This window comes from Sturnus vulgaris, chromosome 19 (assembly GCF_052056855.1).
Source record: "Sturnus vulgaris isolate bStuVul1 chromosome 19, bStuVul1.hap1, whole genome shotgun sequence".
NCBI classification, from domain to species: domain Eukaryota; kingdom Metazoa; phylum Chordata; class Aves; order Passeriformes; family Sturnidae; genus Sturnus; species Sturnus vulgaris.
The window spans coordinates 1,004,012-1,028,298 of NC_142261.1; the positions used below are offsets into that span (position 1 = coordinate 1,004,012).

General features: G+C 42.9%; 1 protein-coding gene across 1 annotated transcript; it reads left to right on the top strand.

Moving 5' to 3' along the window:
• The first annotated feature begins 117 nt into the window (after positions 1-117).
• On the top strand, positions 118-21,222 carry SLC15A4 (solute carrier family 15 member 4). The gene is made up of 8 exons (XM_014887578.2): positions 118-702; positions 6,201-6,496; positions 7,263-7,431; positions 8,030-8,107; positions 9,508-9,676; positions 13,038-13,193; positions 17,521-17,679; positions 19,936-21,222. Exons 1-8 carry the CDS (start codon positions 133-135, stop codon positions 20,082-20,084), a joined length of 1,746 nt encoding a protein of 581 aa, XP_014743064.1. The 5' UTR covers positions 118-132; the 3' UTR covers positions 20,085-21,222.
• Positions 21,223-24,287: the final 3,065 nt, after the last annotated feature.

Below are 24,287 nucleotides of genomic sequence, written 5' to 3' on the forward strand. Positions count from 1 at the left end.
ACAGCGCCGTCAGCCAATGGCATCGCGTCACTGGCAAGGGGGGGCGGGGCCGGCACCGGCGGTGGCCGCGGGTCCCTCCGGGCGGGCCGGGAGCGCGGCAGGGCCGCGGCGGGGCCGGGGGGACGCGGGGCCATGGACGAGGCCGAGCCGAGCGAGCGCAGCCCTTTGCTGAGCAGCGGCGAGCGCGGGCGGGCCGCCAGCAGCGCGTTCCAGGGCCGGCGGCTGGCCTGCGCCGCCGTGCTGCTGGCCGAGCTGCTGGAGCGAGTGGCCTTCTACGGCATCACCTCCAACCTGGTGCTGTTCCTCAACGGGCCGCCCTATGGCTGGGAGGGCGCCCAGGCCAGCCAGGCGCTGCTGCTCTTCATGGGCATCACCTACCTGGTGTCGCCGTTCGGGGGCTGGTTGGCTGACGCCCTGCTGGGCAAGTTCGGCACCATCCTGCTCAGCATGGCGCTCTACCTGCTGGGCATGCTGGCCTTCCCCGTCATCGCCGCGCCGCACACCCGCCAGGGCCTGTGCGGGGACATCCCCCTGTTCCCCGTGGAGAACTGCTCCTCGCCGGCGGCCAACGCCACCCTGGCGCCCTGCTCCCAGGTGGGAGCCACCCGCTACTGCGCCACCGCCACCTTCGTGGGACTGGTCCTCGTGGGGCTGGGCGTCGGCTCGGTCAAGGCCAACATCACCCCGTTCGGGGCAGACCAGGTCGAGTATTGTGTGGCAGCTGCTGCGGCGCTCGTGGGTGCCCAGGGGTGGCAGAGGGGCTTGCCTTGCTGGGGTGGGCAGTGCCCGGCTGCCGGATGTCTCTGCAGGTGCTCAGCCTTGGAGGGAATGGCATCACTCGGCTCTGTTCCCTGCGGGATGCAAGTCGTTGAGCTGTGCCCTGTTTGATACAATTTTGGTGCCTGTGGGGTCTCAGATCCCGTATGTCAGATCCCTGCTTGCCCTGCCTCAGCTCTGCTGTCTGAGTTGGCTAAGCCATCAGCATCTTGACGACTTGGGGTGAATACTTAATGGCCATTAAGTGGACTATTAATTATCCTCCCTGGTGAGTTTGTCCCCAGTTAATTCGACCTCAGAGCTCATCAGACGAAGTACAGGATACACATTTTAGCTTTGACAAGGATGCCATGGGCCTTCTAAGGCAGTGTCAGAGGCCTTTACCATCCTGTGATAAAGGAACAAACAGTTTTTATGCTTTAGATATCTGTGCACTGCCTTGCCCTTGAGTGGTATTTTTGTGCAGGCTCATGCTGCATCACATGATGGGGGAAGCTGCTCTGGCCGTGGTAAACATCACCTGGGCTGTTCCCATAAGGACACGTCCTGTTAAATGACCTTATCCAGACCCTACAGTGATATCATTCATTGGTCATCCCTGCAGAACACAGTGGCTTCACAGAAAACATCTGAGAGGCAGCATGGAGTTCAGTAGCAGCTGGAACACTCTGTTACATGTACTTATTTACAGTCCTGTGCTAAGGTGCTGTGCTGGCTGTGGATGTTGAAATAGAATTTCTGCTTTACAAATGGAGAATTTCACTATGCACAGGTACTACTGAGCAGCTTTTCTAACCAAACTGAAAGTCCAGTTGTCTGCTGACTGGCTCACGGAGTTCTGCTTAGAGCAGGTTATCAGAAAAGCCATGAATTCTTTGTAAGAGGGAGGATCCACCACACAATGACTGCCAAACATACCTCTGTTCTCTGGTGTGCACTTTGCATTTGTCATTCTTTGGCATTTCATGTGTTCTAAATTCTGGAGTCCTGGCTGAAAGGCAGTATATAAATGTAAAACATTATTATAGCCCAGGATTGTGTGTCCCCAGTGCATTAGTTCTGCTTAAGCCAGCCTGAGCCCATCAAGTGAAATAGCTTTAATATGACTTTATCTTGTAAGGTGTTTTTCAAAACTGACTGCTTATCCCCAGAACGCTTTATGAAAGTTAAATATGGGGGATAAATAACGGCAGGAACAGAGCAAAAGAAGAGCCATTGCCAATGGAAGTGTAGCTGTTGTAGCTGGATTTTGTAAAGGCTTTTCCCCCAGGATTTCTAGGAAAGCAGTTTTTGGCTGGGTTTGCAGATAATTCACAGTGATTTATGTAGGGTGAAGCAAAAGAAATACTCCTTTCTGGGCCATAATAATCAGTGGAGCTCTGCCGAGGACTGAATTTCCCCCCTTCTCTCTTTTTCTGGCTTATCTCTTGTTAAATATATTACAGCATGCCACTTACCTGGGAGTGCAGTTTGGGGCCCTCTTGGGTGCCTTCTCCCTGCATAGGAATGTAGAAAACTGCTGGGGAGATGTGGATATATCTATATAGCTGTGCATCTCTATCATCTATCTATATATCTGAGAATAAAATATCTCCCAGAGCCACATCCTTGGGAGGCCAGAGCACATTGCAAACATGTTTTGGCTGGATGTGTGCTGATAAGATTTGTCCTCTTCCCCCAAAGTACCAAAGGAAAGGATGAATTGGACATCATGTCCTTTAGTTGGCACAATCACCTTTCAGAATGTTAATTACATTTTCATTGCAGATCTCTTAAAAACTACCATGTGAATTTTTCAGCTTTAATGTGTGTATAGAATTTGTGTGGAGAGCTCTTGTATAACATGGGGCTTTCTTTATTTAGCAGAATAACTTCGTGGAAAATGGGAAATTGAATTGCAATACTTACTTATCTCTGAAGTTGAAAGATGTGGTTTCTAACTAACTCTATGTTAAATGTGTGCTTTTAGAAGTGCTGTTAAAGTAGGGTTAGTATCGAGCAACTTCCACCAGTCAGCTTAGCAAAAAAAGTTCTTTTTCTTTCCCTTCTCAAAAAAAGACCAGCTTTTCTCAACTGTGTTTATAAATGCTTTTCTAGAAGTTGCACTCTGCTCCATCCTGCTCTGAATGTGAGCTGATGGTTCTCAGAATAGCATTTTAACCACGTGATCCCAGAACCTGGCACTTTCCAGTTCCCTTTTCGAGTGTTTTGCTGTCACTTCCTGTTCCATGGAGCAGTTTGTGACTTTCTGCAGTTAGGAAACAATAAGGCTGTTGGTCATTATTGTGAAAGCTGCTTCAGCACTGAAGCCAGAATAGGATCAGGCTCCTAATCTCGTATCAGCCATAATCATTCTAATTATAGCTGCATCTCTTTGAGGGTTCCAGCGATGAGAGAGGTCAGGCTTCACCCACACTGTGCCTTCCCTCTGACCTGCCTTCATAGCCGATAAATCTACCAGCCATAACTGCCAGACATCTGCAGCTCTGCTAAAATTCTTGTTTTACAGTTGCCATTGGAAATTGCTGCTGTGAAGATGGCTTCAGAGTGATTTTCAGCCTTTATTTATTTGTAGAGCCTAAGTTTTCCAGCCTCTGGATAAGGATTGAGAGCCACAGATAAACATTTGAAGGTCCCTGACTGCAACTTATTCTGTTGTTGCTGCTGTCGAACTTCTTATGAGCCTGTGGACCTCGAAGGCTCTGCAGAGAACAAGTCTGAAACAAGTTGTGGCATTCACAAGGCCAGTAATAATAGATAGGAGAGGAAGCAGACTTGATATGTGGACTTGCTGAATTTTAGTATAAAACTTTGCAATTACGTAGCAGCTGAGCTGCAGAGCTCTCTCAGATGATGTCAGAGTGCTTGTCTGCAGTGAGGGATTAGAGGGTCAGGATTCTGTGAACTGGACTGCACAGAACTCTTGGCACTGCAGGCTAAGGACGAGGACAAGGCTCTCGGTTCCATCCTCGCTCTGTTTTGTGGTTGCTCTCCGAGCTGACTGCGGTGACTTTGGGGGGTGTTTTGTTACATTTGTCACTTGTGACTGTCAGTTGACTGCAGGAACAAATGAAAGCTGCTACTTTCAGGAACTTCTGAATGATCTCGTTCATTTCGTGGGGGGTTTTGACAAGACATCTTCGTAGTCCTTTGTCTTTGAGAAGATATTCCACCAGGTAGTTCAGTGGGACTTTTATTCAGTTATTAATGTTTGCCAGTTAAATGGCATTTCAGACGTGGCTGTGATGTGATTTTTAGTGCAAATATATACTTTGATAAAGAAGGAGAAAATGGATCCTGTGCACTCTAAGTCTGTGGTGTGTCTGTCCTTTGAGCACTGCCTTCCTTTTGGTCACTCTGTTCCAAAAAGGACACTGGGGATGGTGAAGGAAGTTTCTGGGAAGGACCACAGATGTGGTCAGTAGTTCCCAGGCGAGGATTCACAAATCAGTCTAAATTCCCTAATTTGGAAAAGGTGGCAGAAATAAAGATATGACAGTGATTTGTGCAGCAGTGGTGAGGGGAGAGAGGCAGGGATGGAGCAGGGATGGGCTGGAGCTCAGCTGAGTCCTGGAACAGGAAAAGCAGCAAGGCTCGGCCAGGGCAGTTCAGAGCAGGCATTCCCACGGTGCCATTCCCTGTGGAGCTCTGTGCCAGGGGCTCTTCTGGGTTCTGACAGCTCACCCGGGCTCTGAGGCAGCTTACAAAGCTCGTGGAGAGGAGAGCTGCATTGATTAAGCAGAGAGAAGGCAGCCTTGGCTCAGGAAGTTTCTCAGGAGCTAATGCTTGGAAGCTGGGATAATGCTTGACAGAAGCCTCATGCTGTGCTTCCCTGTTCTTACCTGCATCAAAGTTTGCTTTCTTCTCCCAGCTTTCCTGTGTAGAGATGTCAGCAAGGTCATGTGCAAGAGGGAGGATGAGAAGTCATCTTCCTTGCACAAATAAGAGAACTGAGACTTTGTGATGAAGAAATGGAAGCTTCATCAAACAGATTGCTAACGCTTGACACAAGTTGGAGCACTGTGTTCCATGTAATTGTTTGCTAATATCCTGCTGCTCATTGGGCTTGGGAAGGAATTCTTAGCTTGAAACACTGCTGCAGTTGATGAAAGTTAGGAATTGAGTACCAAGTTGAAGCTGGAGAGGGAGAATTTCTTGGGTTTAGTCTCCAGGGTTGATTTTGACATTCTGACAGATGCACCTGAATGCCTGACAATGCTATGAACAATGCACAGCAATTGAGAATTTAATGTTCCCTTTGCTGGGCTTGGCTGAATGGTACAGCTGGGTTTGTGCACCACTGCAAAACCTGAAGCTGTTAATCAGAACTGACAGTGTTAAAAACTCATTTTAAGACACAGCTTACTTTTCATATTGCAAACTAAATACGGATCTTTTGAAGATCTGGCAAATGAGGAGGGGAAATTTGTAGTTTCAAATGAAAAAGAACTGACTCAGCCAGGCTGGTGCATGGCACTGACCTGCTGGTCACTGTTAATGGCCCTTCAGTCACCAGCCACTAATACAGTGTTATGGATTCTTCCACAGACTGCTTGATCTTTTCAGTGTATTTCAAATTTTAATTTGCATAATTTCTCTTACATCACCTCTTATGAGTGATGCTGGGTTCCTGGGACTTAATTACAAAATATGGGTGACTTACAGTAGGCAAGAGTAAAGAGGAATGGTGAAAACTGTACAGGATAGTTCTGTAAACCAGGGATGTCATGACTTTCACTGGACAAACACTGAGCTTCAAGCAGAAAAATTACACTATGAACAGCACTGACTTAGAGGGATAAATATTTACTGGGGCCTTGTGATCCTCAGGCAACTCAAATTTAATTAATTTTTTTTAAAGGTCAGAATAACAAGTCCTCCATTTGTGTTCTGATGAGAGGCAATAAGACTCTGTTAAAATTTAAATTTGTTGTTTAATTATCAAGTATTCATTTGAGGCTTAGGAAATGGAATAGTGTTAACTGTTCTGTAAATGCAGTTAGAAGAAGCAATTGTGGAAATAGGTGATTTTTTAGGTAGCTTAACTTTTTGTTACTAAAAAATAGTTACTTAAACTCCTGTGGACTATGGGATGTAAATCTGAAGGAGCTTTTTGTAGAGAAATGACCCAGTGAGAGATAATAATGGCCTCTCTGGGGAAGCTGTGTCTCTCAGTTGTGTGGCTTTTTTATCCCTGTGCTCAGCTTCCAGAAGGTTACTGACATAATGGTGCAGCTCACTGAGGTGTCATTTCATCAAATACCCTGTGAAACCCAAAACACTTAAATCATTTCACTGTGACTCTAAATGAAACCTGAACTCTTCACTGGATTGAACTTGTTTGAATTCTAATTCAAAGATTCTAATCCTGTTTAGCCTTATTTTCTTCAGAAACTGAAAGGCTTGCTTTTAATCTTTTCCAGGTCAAAGACCGGGGTCCAGAAGCCACAAGAAGATTTTTTAATTGGTTTTATTGGAGCATTAATTTGGGAGCTATCCTCTCTCTGGGAGGAATTGCCTACATCCAGCAGAACGTGAGCTTTGTGATCGGATACAGCATCCCAACAGTTTGCATCGGGATTTCATTCATGGTTTTCTTGTGTGGGCAGAGCTTCTTCATCACCAAACCTCCTGATGGTAGTGCCTTCACAGACATGTTCAAAATCCTCACATATTCCTGTTGCTCCAAGAAGAGCCAGGGGCAGCACTCAGCAAACAGGTTTGTGATGAGTTTTTCTGGGTGGCCTCCATTCCAAGTCAGCCTAGGACTGGAACTCCTGAGTTCAGACTGGCTGGCAGTAACTCCCAGCAGACACTGCAGGAGAAAGGAGCAGGTCTGCTCTGACAACTGGGAAATTGGAATCCTGCAGAAACTTTCTGGGAGTTGAGGGATGGATGGAAGAGAGGCACCCTGAGATCTGTGCAGCCAGATCATGGTGTCAGCTGAGCTCTGTGTCCTGCCAGCTCCCACATGACAGTGTCATGTAACCTGGCTGTGCTGCTCTCAGCATTAGTTCACTTGCTTCTCTGCTAGATATCTGTGTGGATGCCTTCTGGTTTGAAAAGCACTCTCATCTGCATTTAATGCTGTGAGTAGCTTGATGGGGAGCCAGAATTTTTCCACTCTCAAGGGCTGCCCATGGAATACTGGTGGTTGAATCATTGGTAAGAGATGTCAGGTGCTTCCTCTGCAGTGGGGTTTCATGTGTTCAGATTGCCAAGCAGTTGAATAAGAAATATTACAAAATACAGATTACCCTAAGTTCTGCCAGTTATTTTGGGCTGGGGTGTGTGGGGAGGGTGGGAAATAAGGAAATTCCAGAGCAGAAAATTTCCTCTCCTCTTTCCACTTGCTGGGGATTTCTGGCCTAGCTGTGTTGCTGTAACTCACACGAATTCCTTATTTTAGAAATGCATTAACTTTTTATAAGGAAGACAAGATTGCCAGTTCTGTTCAACTAAACATTTCCAATCCTTTTCCAAAGTGAAGGCCAGGGAGTGCTGCACCCACCTCGCAAGCAAAGCCTCTTTGACATGGCCAAGCTGTCTCGGGGGGGCCCCTTCAGAGAAGATAAAGTGGAAGATGTAAAAGCTCTTGTCAAGATTATCCCTGTCTTTCTGGCTTTAATACCTTACTGGACTGTGTATTTTCAAGTGAGTCCTTCCAAATGGTTGTGGTTGTATTTTACATCATTTCCAATTTAACAGTTTTTGGGGTGTTCTCCCATAGATTGGAAACTTACCTTGAAGTTGAGAGATGAAAAACGACTGCTAAGGAATACTCTCAAATAATATTTTGACCTAATAAAAAGAAATTATTAGAATGTATTAGAAAAAGAAGAAAATCATTGGAATTGTAGTTAAGACTCAGTTGTATAAATTCACATATCTTAAATACTGTGCTGTGTTTCACCTTGCAGTTGTTTCACATAGGTTAGGGTAAATAGTCTAGACCTCATTTTAATTTTCAGGTCCTGTTTCATGGAGATGATTCAGGACATCAAATACATTTTGGGCAAAAAAAACCAATGCAGAAATTGTTTTCAAAGACACACAAATGATTCTTTGTGTTTTTAGTTAACATAACTATAAGGTTAAAAAATCTTGTAATGTTCTGACTGTAATTCTTTTCAGTTTGCTGTGTTAGCATATCATCTCTAATATAATCTTTGTTAATTGTTACAAAATTAAAAACATCTTGCTTTCTGCACTCCTTGTCCCAGTAATATCAACTCCTCTTTCCTAATGCTAGATGCAGACAACATATGTACTGCAAAGTCTCCATCTGAAAATTCCTGAGATATCGAACGACACCAACTCCATCCACACGGTGAGCAGAGCACAACAAGGGCCAGGTGCCTTTCTGCAGCTGAAATGCACTTGGGGTCAGAATTGTACAAACATTCCAGGAAGTTCAGGCAGTGCCTGACCTACCTGAATGTGTATAATGATTGGGGATCAGTGCCTCAGCCTTTGGGGATTGAGGAGCACCATGCACATCTTGGATTTTATGTGGTCACTGTGCTGCAAAGAGAGAGCAAGGACAGCAACACCCACGGAGCTCTTTGTTTAAAAAGGCCAATTTATTGTACAGCCAGCCCGGATTTAAAGTGTGTCAGTGCAGCCAGGACAGGACAGGAGCTCGTTGGACAATTGGGAAAAACATCCTTGGGACAGCACCTCAGGATGTGTCCCACGGGAAAGACACCAGGGGTTAATGTTGGTGATGAATTCCACTCTGTTTGTCACCATGTTGTCACCCTGGGAGACTCCTCCCTAACTGAAGCTGCAGTCAGCTTGTCAGCCTGGGAATGGAGCTGAGAGTCAGGAGAAATCCAGGCCTGGAGAGAATTCCCAAGCTGGAATTCCCCTTAATTTAGCTCTCTAAACGTGTGTGTGCACAATTTGATCATCCCAACAAGTAGCTGGAGCTCACAGCAGCCTGCTCTGGATGTGTTCAGGGAACTCTCACTGCTTTCAGCAGGAGTTTCTTCAGCTTTCAGTGGCCCAAGTCTGACCTCTGAGATGAGCTGATCAATCTCCATGGCCTGGGTTTTCATAGCAGGACAGAAGCATTTCTGCAAGCCCAGGGGGAGTGAATACCCCTCCTTAAGTGATACATTAGCATTTGGAATTGGAGACACATTTGTTACTTTAGACTGCCTAATCAATAATCACTTTACCTCTAGCATATTGAAAGAAGCTCTTCAGTCAATATTTTTCAAGAAAGGCTGGCATCATGTGATTGCAGAAATGGTACAGAGAAGTAAAACCATAGGATTTACAGGAGACACGTGTTACACCACCCTCTGTATTTATTTGACAAGTGTAACTTGATTTTAAATGAATTTTGCATTTGCATTAGTAAATGTGAAATTAGTCAACTATTTCTACTGTTCTGTGGCATATTTCTGATAGTTCTAAGCTTAACAGAAGATACACAGAGCTTGGCTATTAAATATTTTTCATGACTGAATTAGGTAAAAAGTTTAATTCTGTCACATGAGAAACTGAGCTTACAGATGTATGAGCATCCAGATTCAATGAAAACCTGAATAGCTGAATATTTTCTTTAGCTTCCAGACACTCTTATTTGACTTTTCACAATGCATGTCAGTGCATTGTTGTTTATTTTGGATCAAAGTGTTCAATGAAACTTTTTAAAAATAATAATAGTAAAAATCAGCTCCTAAGTATGAAATTGCCAACTTCAATCCTCTCCCTTTCCAGTTTCCAGCAGCCTGGCTGACCATGTTTGATGCAGTGCTTATCCTGATCCTAATACCCTTAAAGGACAAAGTGGTGGATCCCATTTTGAAGAGGAATGGCTTGCTGCCCTCCTCACTGAAGAGGATTGCAGTTGGAATGTTCTTTGTGATGTGCTCTGCCTTTGCTGCAGGTAAGAAAACGACTTGGAGATCTCCTGACAAAGTGGATTGTTCAGCTCACTGCAACAGCATTTAAAAAAAACCCCTGTGTGAATATTTAATTCAGCATTATTCAGATCTTTCTTCGTGGTAGAGTGGGAATGTGCCTTCATAGATGCATTTCCATCAATAAAGGGGATTGTATCCAAAAATTTACTTAACTGTTTTGAACACTTGCAATAAAATTGGAGCATTTTTCCTGCCTGAAGTAAACTTTGCATATACCCTTTTAAAATGTTTCTTCATACATTCTGACTGCCAGGTATAATATAAAAAAGCTGAAATTTTACCTAAGAACCTTTCCCCTGATCTGAAATAATAAAGTTATGTTATGGCTGAACAAGAGTTTCCTCCCACTTTGGGTTTTGTCTCCCCTACCTTCCTGTTCCCTAATATTTGGGAATTAGTGTAGTGTAAAATAGCTCAGCTGGAGCCTGAAAGGGAGAAGATGCCAACTCTGCTGGCCCCATAAATCAGCTGCTTTTGAGGTGATTTCAAGTTGTTAAGCACTGCTGATGTGGAACTGAACATCTCTGAGCAATGCTTCACAGAATCTATAGCCCTCACCAGCATCCCTGGAATGAACATATTGATAAAGCATTATAGCATTAAATAAATGGATTGCAGCACTTGGGATCCCCTATATTTTAGGGATGGTTATTAAGATTTCTTTCAATGAGAGAGGTAATTATTGGGCCAAGGTCACTTTGTGGGCAGGAAAGTTTTTAAAGTCATTTCAAGTTAAAATAGAAGTGTTTCTCCTATTCCATGTTTCTTAGGACACTGCTGCTGCAGAAGAGGATGATGTAAAACACTTAAATGTCAGCTCTTTAAATAGAACCTGTGGGCTCACACTGAAGGGAATTCAAAGCCAGCAATATCTGTCTTTATTCCTAGTGGGAAGAGCACATGGAGCTGGGATAGCTGAGTTGGGGAATGGGCTCACACAGCAAAACTCCTTCAAGTTTCTTTCAAATGTCTTTTTCAATTCACCTACAAATGTAACACATGATTTTGTTGGTTTGATCCTCCCCAACTGTTGCCCATTAGAAACTGAAAAGGTGAATTCTTTGGGTGATTATTTGCAATCTGTTTGGAAGGTTTAACCTTTTGGAGTAACTTAACATCTGTTCATCACAACAGGAATTGAAGAGCTTCAGTTGAGACACATTTAGGGTTTAGGAAATTTTATTTCTAGCACAGTGTTGGTTTGTGTGTTTCATTCAATTTTTATTTTCTTGTTAAGTGATGTTTATAGCTGCTGTATTTTAACATTCTTTAAATACACTACTGCCTCCAGCCACTGCTGCCTTCCAGGGGGACACTGAATGAAACCTTAAACATCTGAAAATGTCAAGAATTTGTAATCATGGCAATATCTTAATGATTTGTTTGTGCCATATTTCCATTTTGACTTGCTTATCTAACAGCCATTAGTTGTGGACACTACTCAGTCTGCCTATTAGATTGGTTAGATTATTTAAAATATTTTATAAACTGTGTTAAAATACAACTGATTAGATTTAATGAACATCTGCTGTGCTTCATGCATCTTATGGTGAATTCTGAGCAGCAATGTTCAAGGTTATTCAACTGGAAAATCCACTTCATTTATAGAGTTCAAACCATTATAGCAAAAAGTTCAGATTATTTTAACTACAAAGAGTGTAAAATCAAACATGAAACTTGTCTATCAAAGTCTTAAGGGAAGAATCAATAGATTCCAGATTTGAAGATGAATTTATGGCAAAGTTTGGTATATTGTAGTTGTGCTCCTAAGTGGCTCAATGCTTATTTTGTAAGAGTAGAAACAATTAATTGATGTTTTGAGGTGCAACAATTCTGTGTTGACTGGAAATAAATGAAATTATATCTGAGCTCTTAGATGGCTCTACTGCTTTGTTTACATTTTAATTAAGTTCCACTCTAAAATATTTGGAAGCTATATTAAGATGAAAACATCAAGAAATCCAGTTTTATTTTAATTACAGCAGCTCTTCATAGTTCAGAGGGCACTGAGGTAGCTGAAGAGCTAAAGAAAGACACATCAAAACAAGGTCACCTACAAAGAAATGAGGAATATAGAGAAAATGTGATGGCTGGCCTGGCATAAAGCAATAATAAATTTAAGAACAATCTTTACCTCAAACCCAGATGTTAGTGAGAAATTTGGCACTGTCACTTAGCACAGAGGTCCCCTCAAGGTTTTGTGTCCCAGATTTGGGAAGCCATGGGGAGAACAGGACTCGTGGTGCACATCAGCAATTGTGTTTGTTTAAGTGGAAATTTCTCTTCAGGGTGCTTCCCATGAAATGCTGGCTGTCCATGGCATCCTTTGGGTGGCTGCAGGAAAGGGGAGCTGGGCCTGAGGAAGCAGATGGGCATGGTGTGATATCTGTGAGCAGCACAGCTCAGCCCTGCACGTTGTTTTTTGGTTACTGGGGGGATGTTTTGTATCCCAAGAGGTCACCCTGAGCTGACAGCACTAAATGGGAGGCTGGGAGTGTAACCCAGTGGCTCTGTGAATTGTGATGAATAAATTCACCTCATTTCCAAGGATTAGAGATGAGAGTTCTTTTATAGAGGTCTCTTTTGGGTGAAGCAGGGAGTTTTATTCACTATTAGCTATTCTGTGTACTTTATGTAACTGAGAGTCAATCGTTTAATCTGGGTAACTTCAACAAAACCCTACAGCATTATTTGATATTCACTTTCTACTCTAAACTGTTGTGCTGAGCAAGCTAAAAATGCTTCTATTTTACACTATCATGTCTCTTTTTCATTCCATATGAAGTACTTTCTATGCAATGTATTGCTTGTAAATCAAGCTCTAATGAGCTCTTGGATCTCTTTGGATGAAAAGTGTCATATAAATGTCATAATCATATTCATAGAGGGTTTTCATAGCTCTGCAGGACTGGGGTAGCCATTTCCATAAGCAAAAGGGTTTCTAATTTATGAATACTATGGTGGCAGTTGAAACGGTTCAACAGTGCAAAGTAGTAGTTTGTGAAAATGAGATTGTCTTTAAAAAAACCCCAGCACAGTGTCCACGAGAGCTGTGAGCTGATCCATCCAGAAATGGGCTAAGTGTTTGTATAATTATTGCCACTGAATGAGAATATAATCACTAATTCTATGGCAGAACAACTGTGTGTCTTGAAATAACAACAGCAGAAGTAGTGTGAAATGCTTTATGTCAGGAAAGAAATGCACATTCCTACTGTAGCATTTCTAATTGTAATGCAGGGCTGAATCCTAATTTAATTCTTAATGTGGACAAACAATGTTTGCATCTTAGGTCAATCTTTTTTTCCCTCCCCTTTCACGTAGGAATTCTGGAAAGCAACAGACTGAAAATTGTAAAGGTTAAAACAATTAACCAGACAATTGGGAATGTTACATACCATGCTGCAGATCTGCCAATCTGGTGGCAGATTCCTCAATATGTGCTGATTGGATTCAGTGAAATATTTGCAAGTATAGCAGGTAAGAGTCTTTGTGTGCTTAAATCTGCTTTTGTATCTGTCATAAACATTGGAATCTTAGAAAATAAACACTTCTCAAATCATTAGAAGTAAGCTCTGATGTTCCCAAATACATTTTTATATAATATTGCTCGATTTGAGTGGCAAAGCTCACCATTGCCTTGCACATTTGAAGCCTGGCTATGTAAGACTGTGCTTTCAAAACTGAATTTCAAGCAGAGTAACACCTAAAATATTTGTGTGGCATGCAGTTAGTGCTGGATATTTGCAAGCCCTAATGGAAAACAATATACTCTTTCAATATTGTGTTTTAATGCAGTTTTGTGTCCTCTGAATCTTCCTCTGTGTTAGAAATACAATTTGTGCTTTGTGATTTTTTTTTTTTTTTTGGTCTTATAAACTGAGCTCACAGTTTAGAAAGTCAATTGGTAAGTGGAAACACCTTTCTGAGGGCAAAGGGAAGAAATAAACCCCATTTAGAAAGCCAGTTTAAATTCATGTTGCTTGAGTTTTTTAATCTATGGAATAAGAAAAGGTTTTGTGCATAATAATAATGAAGTAGCTATTTTTATATCATTTAATCTACTTAATTTCTAGATCAATTTTTCTGTAGCTGTTCCAATACTTCAACCTGACACTAAGCAAACTGAAACAGTGCTGAAATTTTGTGTGTCTTGAACAAAAGCAGGAGATGTTAAATTTAAATTCCCTCCCAGTGCCCTGTGTGATGTGTGGACAGCTGGAAGTGAAGGAGGGGGTGAACAGCACTAGGAAATGTGATTTTTCTGCCTGTGCAGGGCTCAGCAGCAGGAGCAGCTCTCTGTGGCCCCTGGGGCTTTCCCAGCTCTCATTTCCTGGGCTGGCACAGCCACAGAAATGTCCCTGGCAGTGTCCCAGCACGGGTGGCACTCGGGGTGTTTGGATGCAGGAGCAAACCCTGCTGGGTGTGCAGGTGCCTGGTCTGGCCTTGCTTCAGTGGAATTGTGCATCCAGAGACTCCAGGTAAAACTCCTCTCATTTGTGCTGGACTGTAGTGACTTAGTGAAGTGCTGAAATTCTGTTTGCAAACACAAAAACTCTGAGGATTCCCCACTCACAGTGGCAATACCCAGAGCTCTCCTCCCTGGATTCCTCGTGGCATCAAATCCACTTTCATTTCCCCTGTGGGAGGTTACTTTCATTCCTGGGCAATCCCAGCTCAAGTGAGATTCTGGGATTCTGAAGCTCTTGCTGGCAGTGGCCCCAGCTGTCTCATGGCCCATTTGTTCCCCTCTCAGTGGAGCAGAGAACTTGTGCTCCATCAGGTTTCTGGTTACTCGTGTTCTGCTGTCATCACACTTGTTAGGAAATAAAATAAAGTGCTTGGGTTGCTTGGCAAGGAGAATAAAAGTGGGGTTTGTTGGGTTTTTTTTCCTAACTGTTCATTTGCTGTCCATTTCATTTTGTGTGTGTGGTACCTGTCACAAATGGCAACACACAAAAATCTGAAGATAAAATCTTACCTGATTTAATTACTTATTAAAACTAAGGCTGTTTTTAACATTTTTATCCAAAGAGTAAAATGCATTAATTGTAGTCGGTTTAGTGATTGTGCCACTTCAATCCTACCTCAGATAAACAGATGACTTATCAGAAATACAAGTGTTCATGGAAAATTAAACCAATTTCTTCCCTCTTACACAATCTTGTTTCTCTGTCAGGTACTATTAATAGTTCAGAGGTGTTTGCAAGGAAAAAAAAAATAGCTGTGGAAAGGTCTTGAAACATTCTCTGTTTGCTGAACTCCAAGCTGAGAGGAGTTCAGTGCAGTTCTTTGGGAGAAGTCTTTAAAGCTTACACAATTCTTATGTGAACATTCTGCTGTTCTGCACTGCTGGCTCTGAACCAACAGCATTATAACTTCAAAAACTCTTGGTCAGTGTTTGAAAAGGATCTACCAGAAATTCTGTGCAGAGCTTAATTGCTTTGTCTAGTGCACTTTCATTTGATTTTTCTTTTACAAAGGCTCTTTTCTGCCTTCTGACTGTTATCTGAACATGATTCTTAATATTTTTAAGAAGGCCTTTCAAGATTCAGAGTGTACTTTACCAATTCAATATTAAACTTGATAAAGGCATCTACTGTGCTATGAAATTCAGGCTTAAAATAAGCCAAGTGTTAATGGTTACAAAACCACAACGATGTGGAAATGTTTGTTGGGAGCAAAAAGGGACTAAACAGCACAAGAGCTGAAAAACATACCTTTGTTTTTCTGTTTTCTGTAAAACTAAGCATATTCTTATTAAGCCACATTAGTTACACTTGAGATACCTTTAAAAAGATGACACACATTGCATTAATCTTTTGTATTGTTCTGTCAATCCTGCTAAAGCACCCTTGTTTAACTGGGAATTGTAATCTCACATGACAACGGCAGCAAGGGGCTTTAATTTCAGGAGTGCTTGTTTGCAGGAGCATGAAATCATTATCAATGGCTGCCAGCAGCCAAAGGAGCTCTGGAGGCAGAGAAAAGATTTTACATTCTTTAGCCAGATTAAATCTTAGTGTTGCTGCAAAACTTATTCAAATTTAGAAATGTACCTTATTTTGGTGCAAAAAGTGCAGGGTTACACTCAGTTTGGTTTTTTTGTTCTGAGTCTTAAGGTCTTATTCCAGCTGCAGCAATCAGATCCAGTGTACCTGTAAAATGAACAAGAAAAAAAACCACTTCAGATCCCTTATCTGTTATACCTGAGCTTTAACTTGTGCAAACATTCAGAAGCCTGGTGCCCAAGATGTGACTGAGGCTCAGGAGCCCCATGGCAGCTCTGAAATCTTAAAAAGAAGTCACAAACACACTGTGCTGTGTCCTCAGAATTGTCCACTTATTTCTTCTTCAAGTGGGAATGCACAGATAAATACTCCTTGGAAAATGTGACTTGTGCTATAGTTGGCAGAGCCTAGGAAACAAAGGCACTTTTAATTCTCCAAATAAACAGCATTTTGCCCCCCTGCCCTGCCCGTTTGCAGCTGTGCCCAATTCTCTGGTTACAGTTTGAATTTAGGGAAGCCCCGCAGCTGAGCTGGGTGAGGATGTTTCAGTTCCCTGCTGGCCTCACACACCAGCTCTCCTCTGGCTCATTCTGCCCATTTTTGCAGAGCTAAAGAGCAGCAGGATGTTGGTTACCAGCATTTTCTCAGGTGGCAGGAGGGTGCTGGTGGATCAGTGAGAACACCCAGCTCTGCTTCTTGCCCAAAACCAAAGTTCCTCCTTCACAGCAGCCAGGCTGGCCTGTCTGGCTTCAAGTGTTAATCCTTTTCTTGAAGAGAAATGCCACTGGATTTCTATTAAACCATGCCTGGGGTAGTCAAATAGCAGGGCTGGTGTAAATAAAGCAAGCCTTTATTATGGCAGACATAAGAGTTATGCAATTTCAGGTCTGTAATGCTCTCCTTGCAAAGAAAAATGTTAGATGAGGTAGCATTAATTCTCAGTATGAGCAGACTGTTTGGAAACAAGCATTTCACCTGTCAGAAAAAGCTCTGCAAGGAATGTATTTGATTGTCTCTTGTGAATAATCCCATTTGATTTTTGACAGGAGTATTATTCTAAAAGGGAGAGTTAATCATGGGCATTAATCTTTGCGTGGCAGAGCCTAACCCAAGTGTGTGCTCTTGGTGCACAAATTCAGTAGCACAGATTTGCAGATGGATGGTCACTGCTACGTTTCTCTTGGGTTTACTGGCTGAAATTTCAGTAAAGACAGCTGAAAGGTTCAAGCCCTATATCTACAAATCTTTAAAAGAATTGCTTGCTAGCAAGCGATGAACTCAGAGACTTCTAGAGCAAAAGTAAATGAAATTAAAATAAGTCCTGCCTTTCCAGTTCCAGTTAATTTCTCTGTCTGCACGTTCAGAGATACAGACACTGAGGCTGTAAGAAATAAATGTTCATGGCCAGTGCCAAGAGGGAGTTTTTCCTTTGTTTTCCTGAGTTTTCCTGCAGGTACTGCCCAACAGCCAGGGAAGCAAGGGAGATGGGAAATGTGGGATTGCCAGGTTTGAGTTAGTTTAATACATTTCTTTGAGGATGATTTTAGACAGAAAAATGAATATGTTGGTTCAGAAGATTTCTTGATTTTACACATGGAATGGAAGTAAGATCAAAGTCTGGGTCTCAAACGTTGTCCATTTAATGGCTTGGTACATTGATGACCTTGAAGAGGATCCATAAATCAATTTAAAGGACCTGGGAACTGCTAGGGATTCACTACACACCTGTAACTTCCAGAACAATCTGCTCTCACCTCTTACATATTCCAATAGCATTTTTTCATCTTTTAATACAGGTCTAGAATTTGCATATTCAGCTGCTCCCAAATCTATGCAGAGTGCCATTATGGGGCTGTTCTTCTTCTTTTCGGGGATTGGGTCCTTTGTTGGCTCTGGATTGTTGGCACTGGTGTCTGTTAAAGAAATTGGCTGGATGAGCAATCACACAGATTTTGGTAAGTGTAATTTTCACTGTCTTCATGGTCTGGAAAGTAGAAGTTTCAGTTAAGCATCAAGGACGTGGCACAGTTATTATTTTCAAAATCTCAATTTGTCTACTGCTCTGTTAAAGTTTCATTTTGCATCTTAACTACAAAATAATGTGAGTTTGCAAAATAATTCACTGCCCTCATGAAAGCACAAGAAACCTCTGTAGAGCCTCAGTTACTTGCTCAGCTGTTATTGCATTTCATCACTAGAAATTACAAATATTTTCATTTCAGTAAAAAATATTTAAATTACGTGCAGCAGAGGGATATATTTGGTAGAAAGTACTGAAATTGCTTTCTGTGGTTATGGGAAGTCAAATGTACCCATCTCTGTCCAAGTGATTATTCAGCTTCCTCATTTCGAGTGACTTCATTAAAATTAGCATGAGTTAATTCTGCATTTCCATCTGCTACCTATTTATACTCCTAAAGTTCAACAAATCACCTGCTTTGAGTTGCCAGTGGAGATTAAAAATAATTATTGGCACCAGTAGGTGGCATCTTGGGAATTTCAGAAAATCCTCCTCTCCTCAGTGGGCTAATTAGTTCAACCAGGAGGAGTGGGAACAATTCTTAAAATGTCTGCTAGACCTGCAGTGTGTACAGGGCTTAAAAGTGCAGCCTAAACTTTTACATTTGGTCTGAGAGAATTTGCCATTTCAGCTACCAAAAAGCAGAGGTGTCTGATCCCTGCATATGCCACAGGTTATCTGTGGCTTTAAGTTGTTCTTTAAAAGCTGCAGAAGATAACAAACAGCCTGAACCTTATGGAAGTGTCCATTCCCCAAATGAATATTTCATCCTGTTGAGACTTCTTTTCCCCAGTCAATTCCCAAATTAAAATTTTCTACAACTCCATGCAGAGGGAATTCAGCTGATCAGGGCTCAATAGGGGATAAGAATTTCACACAAATAATCAGGGTGCTTTTCCAGCTGATGAGAAGACACTGCCAGATCTTCTCTCTGTAAAATATTTGGGCTGTGCTGAGTCTGCCCAGACGTGGCCAGCACTGGAAGGAGCCATTGGCCAAACCTGTATTTCCACAGCAGCCCCTTTATAACTTTATAAACTCAAGTTTCATTGCTGTAGCATCATTGAAAGTTTCCAGATTCACATCTGAACTTCACCTGGGTTTTCCAGGGTAGGAGTTGCAATGAGGAGTCAATCAATGAATGATTTGGGGCTTTTCCATGAGATGCTGTAAAATGACTGTAAGCCTGTGCCCTAAATTTCTCCTATTTCTGCCAACTCCTGACATCACTGGGGGTGACTGACTGCCTCCAAAATCTCCTGAGGAACTTCCCTCCCTGCCAGCACTTCAGGGCTGGTTGCTGCCAATGAATTGACTTGTTTCTCCCACCAAAACTAAGATTTCATGGGTTTAATATCCCATCTCATAAAGGATAATTACTACTCTTCAAACACATCTGCTCTTGAAACAGAGATTCACATGTATATTGTATTTTAAATGTCAAGGAAAGGCTCAGTTTAATTTTACTGCTTTTTATTATAAGTTCATTTAATTGAATCTTAAGTTTCAGTAATTAAAGTAATTGAATGTGAACGTTTATAGGCTTGCTGCAGGAACAGCTGGTTCGGGTCCATGTACACGTCACTGTTTGAGTCTCTGCAACCCATCTGATAATTGTAATGGGCCAGTTGGCTGTGCTGGGTTGGAAATGAGCCACACTACATTGTTCTTGAAAGTACAGCAAGATGGTTCCTAACAGAGGAAGGATGTTCTAGCCATGAGCTTTCCTCATTTTACATCGTTTAATGCCCACAGCACTCATTTGTGACAGCTCTGAGGGAGCATCAAAGGTGAACTGAAGCACCAAGAAGTCACCTATGTTTTCATGAACTCTAAACATCTGAGAAACAATTGCAGTAATGGCTTTTTTTATATCTGTGGAGTTGCCAACTTCTCCCTTTACAGCATTCGTTTTTTGTTGGTTTTTTTTTTTAATTTTCTTTTGACTTGGTCTAAGGCATTGGTGAACAAAAGAAAACGTTCCTTATCCTGTGCACATCTTCCTCAGCAGTGCCAGCCTTTGCTCTGGAGAATTAAAAATGAACTGTGCTGTGGGATGCAAATGGGATTTGGGTTGGTTCTGCAGAAAAGTCTTCCCCATTTAAACGTGACAAGATTAACATTTTTATTTGTATCATCTATATTAATGTGTTGTTTTTGTTTTTTTCCCCCCCTCCTCAATTCCTTCTAGGTAATATTAATGGCTGCCAATTAAACTATTACTTCTTCCTGCTGGCTGCCATCCAAGGAGCCACCCTGCTGCTGTTCCTGATCGTTTCTGTGAAATATGAGCACCACAAGTGCAAGGTGGGCGAGGTGGCTGCCAACGGCAGGCTCTGAGCCCTGGCACGGGCCAGCTGTGAGCCCTGGCACGGGCCAGCTGTGCCAGCAGCAGCCAGGGAAGGGGCAGGGCCCCGGCAGGAGCCCAGGGCACCCTGCAGCCCTGCCAGGGAGGAGCCCCTGCCCCCTGGCAGTGGGGAAGTGCCTTATGGCAGGGGCTGGTTCTTGCACTACGTCCTGGCACAGGACAGCAACCCTTGGGAGTGAAGTCACTGCAGGCTTTGGAGCTGCCCTTGGCTCACGGGGAGGTGTTGACCGAGCTCCTGCTGGGACACCTGGAGCAGCCTGAGGAGTCACAGGGGCTGCTGTGACCCAAACTGAACACTGCACCCACGGGAACCAGCTGACAGGAGCCTCGAGCACTGCAGGGATTTTCAGTGCTGGGAGTCATTGTGGAGGGAGGAACAGGGACAAATTAAATTACAAATTAGCCAAATTAGAAAGGAATATGATTTTATAATTGACCTGTTGCTGACAAGATATAAAGGATTTAAGTCCAGACTTGCACAGTCAGGAGGATCCAAGACTCTGAATCCCAGTAGCTTGTCAGACAGCTGCTGCAGATCTTGGTGCACAATTAACACTTGTTGGGATTAAAATTGTTTAACTGCAGCAATGTTTTTATTTTGGAGCCATTGGATGCATTAGGACAACACCCACCTTTGGACAGACCCTGTTCAGTCGAACACTTTTACTCCCCTAAGGACTATTCCAAACATTTGCAGGAAGAATTCTGAGCAGATCAATGCACAGTGACCGTTTAGCAGCCTTTAGCCAGGTCCTTCAGTCTTGTCTTACTTGTAGTTAACGTGCTCCAGGGTTTGGATCTTTCAGCAACACATTCCTCCAGCAGAGCAAATGGCTTTCTGTTCAGCCTCTTGAATTTTAATGATTCTAACAGCTGTACTTCAGAGTGTGTGCAGACTGGTATGGAAGGTGCAAGGAGTTATGCAGAAAGAAAATAAAACCTTTTTATTAACGTGTTGAATTTTTATAGTTTCCTTTGTCTGCAGTTCTGTTGTTTAAAATGTCCTTATTTTGTACATGGACATCTTTTTAATGAGTTTACAAAATAAAATGAACCTCCATGCTGTGACTTTTGACCCTTTGTTTTTAGGTGAATAAAATTATACAACTATTTTGTTCTTTAGCCTTTATTTCCTGAAGACTCAGTGGAATGGTGTTGGATTTCTGAATGTCCACAGGTACCCCATTAATTGTGTCAGGCACTACAGCAGTGTCCTATCCTTGCCCAGATAAATCACTGAAAATGCTTCAGCTCTTGCATTCCTTCGTATGATTTAAAACTGGAATGACTCAAGAATAATGTCTCTATGAGGAAAAACGAAATTTCCTTTTCTAAATCTGTTTTAGAAGCTCCATATGCTGCGTTTCTGGAATATCCCAGCTAAAAAAAACGTAATATTAGGAGAGTGGAAGCTGCGTGAGGAACAGATGAGGAACAGATAATTTTTCCCTGTGGTGTTTCACTGATTCCCAAAGCCCCCAGAGGCCAGGAGAGAGCTGGGCTGTGCTGGGATGGAGGTTTGGCTCTCAGAAATGTTCCTGCTCTCCAGGACTGGCACTAAGGGCAGACCCTCCCCTAGGAGCACTGATCCTGCCCCTTTCTGATCTGATGAATTTCATTAAATTCACTGTTTGCCCCGAGTTCTTAAATTTTATCAACAGCATTGCTAAATTTCCCATCTGATAGGGGATAATTGAAGCTGAGTTTAAGGACAGGAGAATAATCTGCAGCTTACCAGGGAAATGAGGTGTCTGACAGTGTGAGAGGCTGTGCAGGTGAAATTCTTATTTAGGGGAAAGCAGAGTCAGTTCCTGCTGGCTCAGCCCCCTCTGTACTGAGGCAGAAATCTCACCTGGTACAAGCACAAAGTGTCACACCCTGCTGTGCCACCACTCTGCACACGAGGCTGAGCATGCAATCCCTTGTGTAATTTAATTTTTCTTTGGCACGGCTTGGCTCAGCTCCAGGCACAAGCAATTATGACGGTTTGTGAATGTTAATCTGACATTTCTCATCAAGGGGATGAGGCCTGGTAGTGACCCAAAGGCTCAGCTGATTCTTCCTCCCCATCTCATCTTTCCGTGGTTCCACCCCAATCACAGAAATAAGACCAATTAACTTTATGACTGAACACTGCACCTCATTAATGAAATACCTTGAAGAGTCAGAGTTTGAATTTTACACTTAGGTTGTTCCAGTGCCATGGAAAGATCTGACAGGAGTTACCCTAATGGATGCTTTTAAGGTGCCTTAAATTCAAAGCACAACATAGAAAAGCACTTATTCAACATGAGGGGAGGTCTCTGAGTAAAGTTTGGTGCTTTGACTTGTAAAGAACTGTAGGAAGAATTAGAATTAACCTTACAGTGCTAGAGGCAGGGGTGGAGGGGTGCCTGTGTTTTATTTGAGATTAGAAGGTGAGTGCATTGCTCATATAATGGATATTTCCAGAGTACAGCAAAAACCTGGTTTTCCCTGCCTTTGTACCCACAGTGAATATCCCTCCTCAGAAAAGGGGAGCTTTTTTCATTGATTCTGCTTATGTAAACCTCCAGCAAGGAGTTCAATTAGAGCAGTTTAGACATCCATCACTATTTCCCTCAAAAGTCTGGAGTCACCTCTGAGCTGGTTTTATTTGTGTCTTTTTGGTGTTAACAGAAGTTGCTCAGGGCTGACAGGAGACAAGGTTGCTCAGCTTAACAATAAACTGGTGTTAGAAGCTGCAGAGAGTTCTTAATTGTCAAAAAGCAATTTCAAACACCAAATCTTATGGCAGTGATTTTGTTTCTATGCAGAGCAGTTATGGCACTGCAGCAGAGCCCTCAGGGGAAGCAGATTAGAACAATTTCCATTGGAACACTCCGAGGTTTTGAGGCAGACTCGTTTCTGAGCAAGCAGAGAATTTGTAAAGCAGCACTGCTGGTGGAACAGTGCACACACCTGAGTGTGGAACCTGCTGGCCCTGCTGCAAGCAAAGGGAAAGAGATGAGAACCAAGGGCAGAAAATTAAACAGAAAAATACCATTCTTGGGTTATTTTCCTACTTCCCTATACATATTTTTCATTCAAGGTGCTTCCTTTATCAGGACATTCTCCTCCAGAGCTGTGCTCCAAGTGCCAGCACGCTCAGGGATGTCCCTGAGTGGAGCATTTTGTCGTGGCTGGGATCTCAGCACAGCCAAAGCCCAGCTTGTTCTGTGCTGTAGCCATGGGAACTGGTTAATGCTGCGTGGGCACACTTAAGTCCTAATAACTCATAACTCCATCCTAATGACAAATGGCTCCTCTGCCAGGCAGGATGCTCTGAAGAGCAGCTCTGCAAGCTGAGCATGTGTGAGGAGCAGCTCTGGGAGCCAGGAGGGGGCTCCAGGGGTGGGGGGTGATCAGGGCTGCTGGCTCACTCCTCATACTTCACTTCCAACTTTCTCTGTTCTGCTTGGGTGGTGAAGACAAACCAGTCCTGTTCCAGTAAAGGACTCAAGGACAATTTCTTCAAACCTCAGGCCCTAAGCATAAACAATGGAAAAAGAGGAGGGTGGGCAAGCAAGCAAGCAAGGAGGGTGAAACTTCCTAATTTGTGACTGTTAATTGGACAATTCTGCATGCAAACTGAAACCTATAAAAGTGTGAGCTCTCATGACCAAGCTCTCCTTTGCCTCCATCCTGGAGCCATCCAGGCAGGGACCACGACTGTGGCACTGCCAGGGTGTGGCCTCTGAAAACCCCTCAATAAATATCCAATCAATAAATATCCATTTTATCCCTCTTAACTCTGTGTAGCCTCTGTTCCAGCTCCTCTAGGCATCACCCCCAGTTCCAGGCAAATAATTCAAGTGTGGGAGAGGGTTCCCATTAATTGATTGCACATTTTAAAACTTTGTCAGACGTACTGAAAGTCTAGAGATGCCCTAATTGCTGTTTCAGCAGTGCTGAATCTCTCTAATTTAACTTTTACCCCTTTTTCCTTTGCTGTCCCACAGTGCCCCCTCAGCTGTGCAGTGACTGACCCAGCAAAGCCTGGCAGTGATGCTACTACAGGCTGGCAGAAGTTTAATAATTCCCAAAAAAATTAGATTTCACATGTGCACGATCCTCATCGTTTCTAAATTCCAGCTCATCAAACTGATGAGCTTTAACGTGGTGAAATTGCTCTGTGTGATACAAAACTGCCCAAA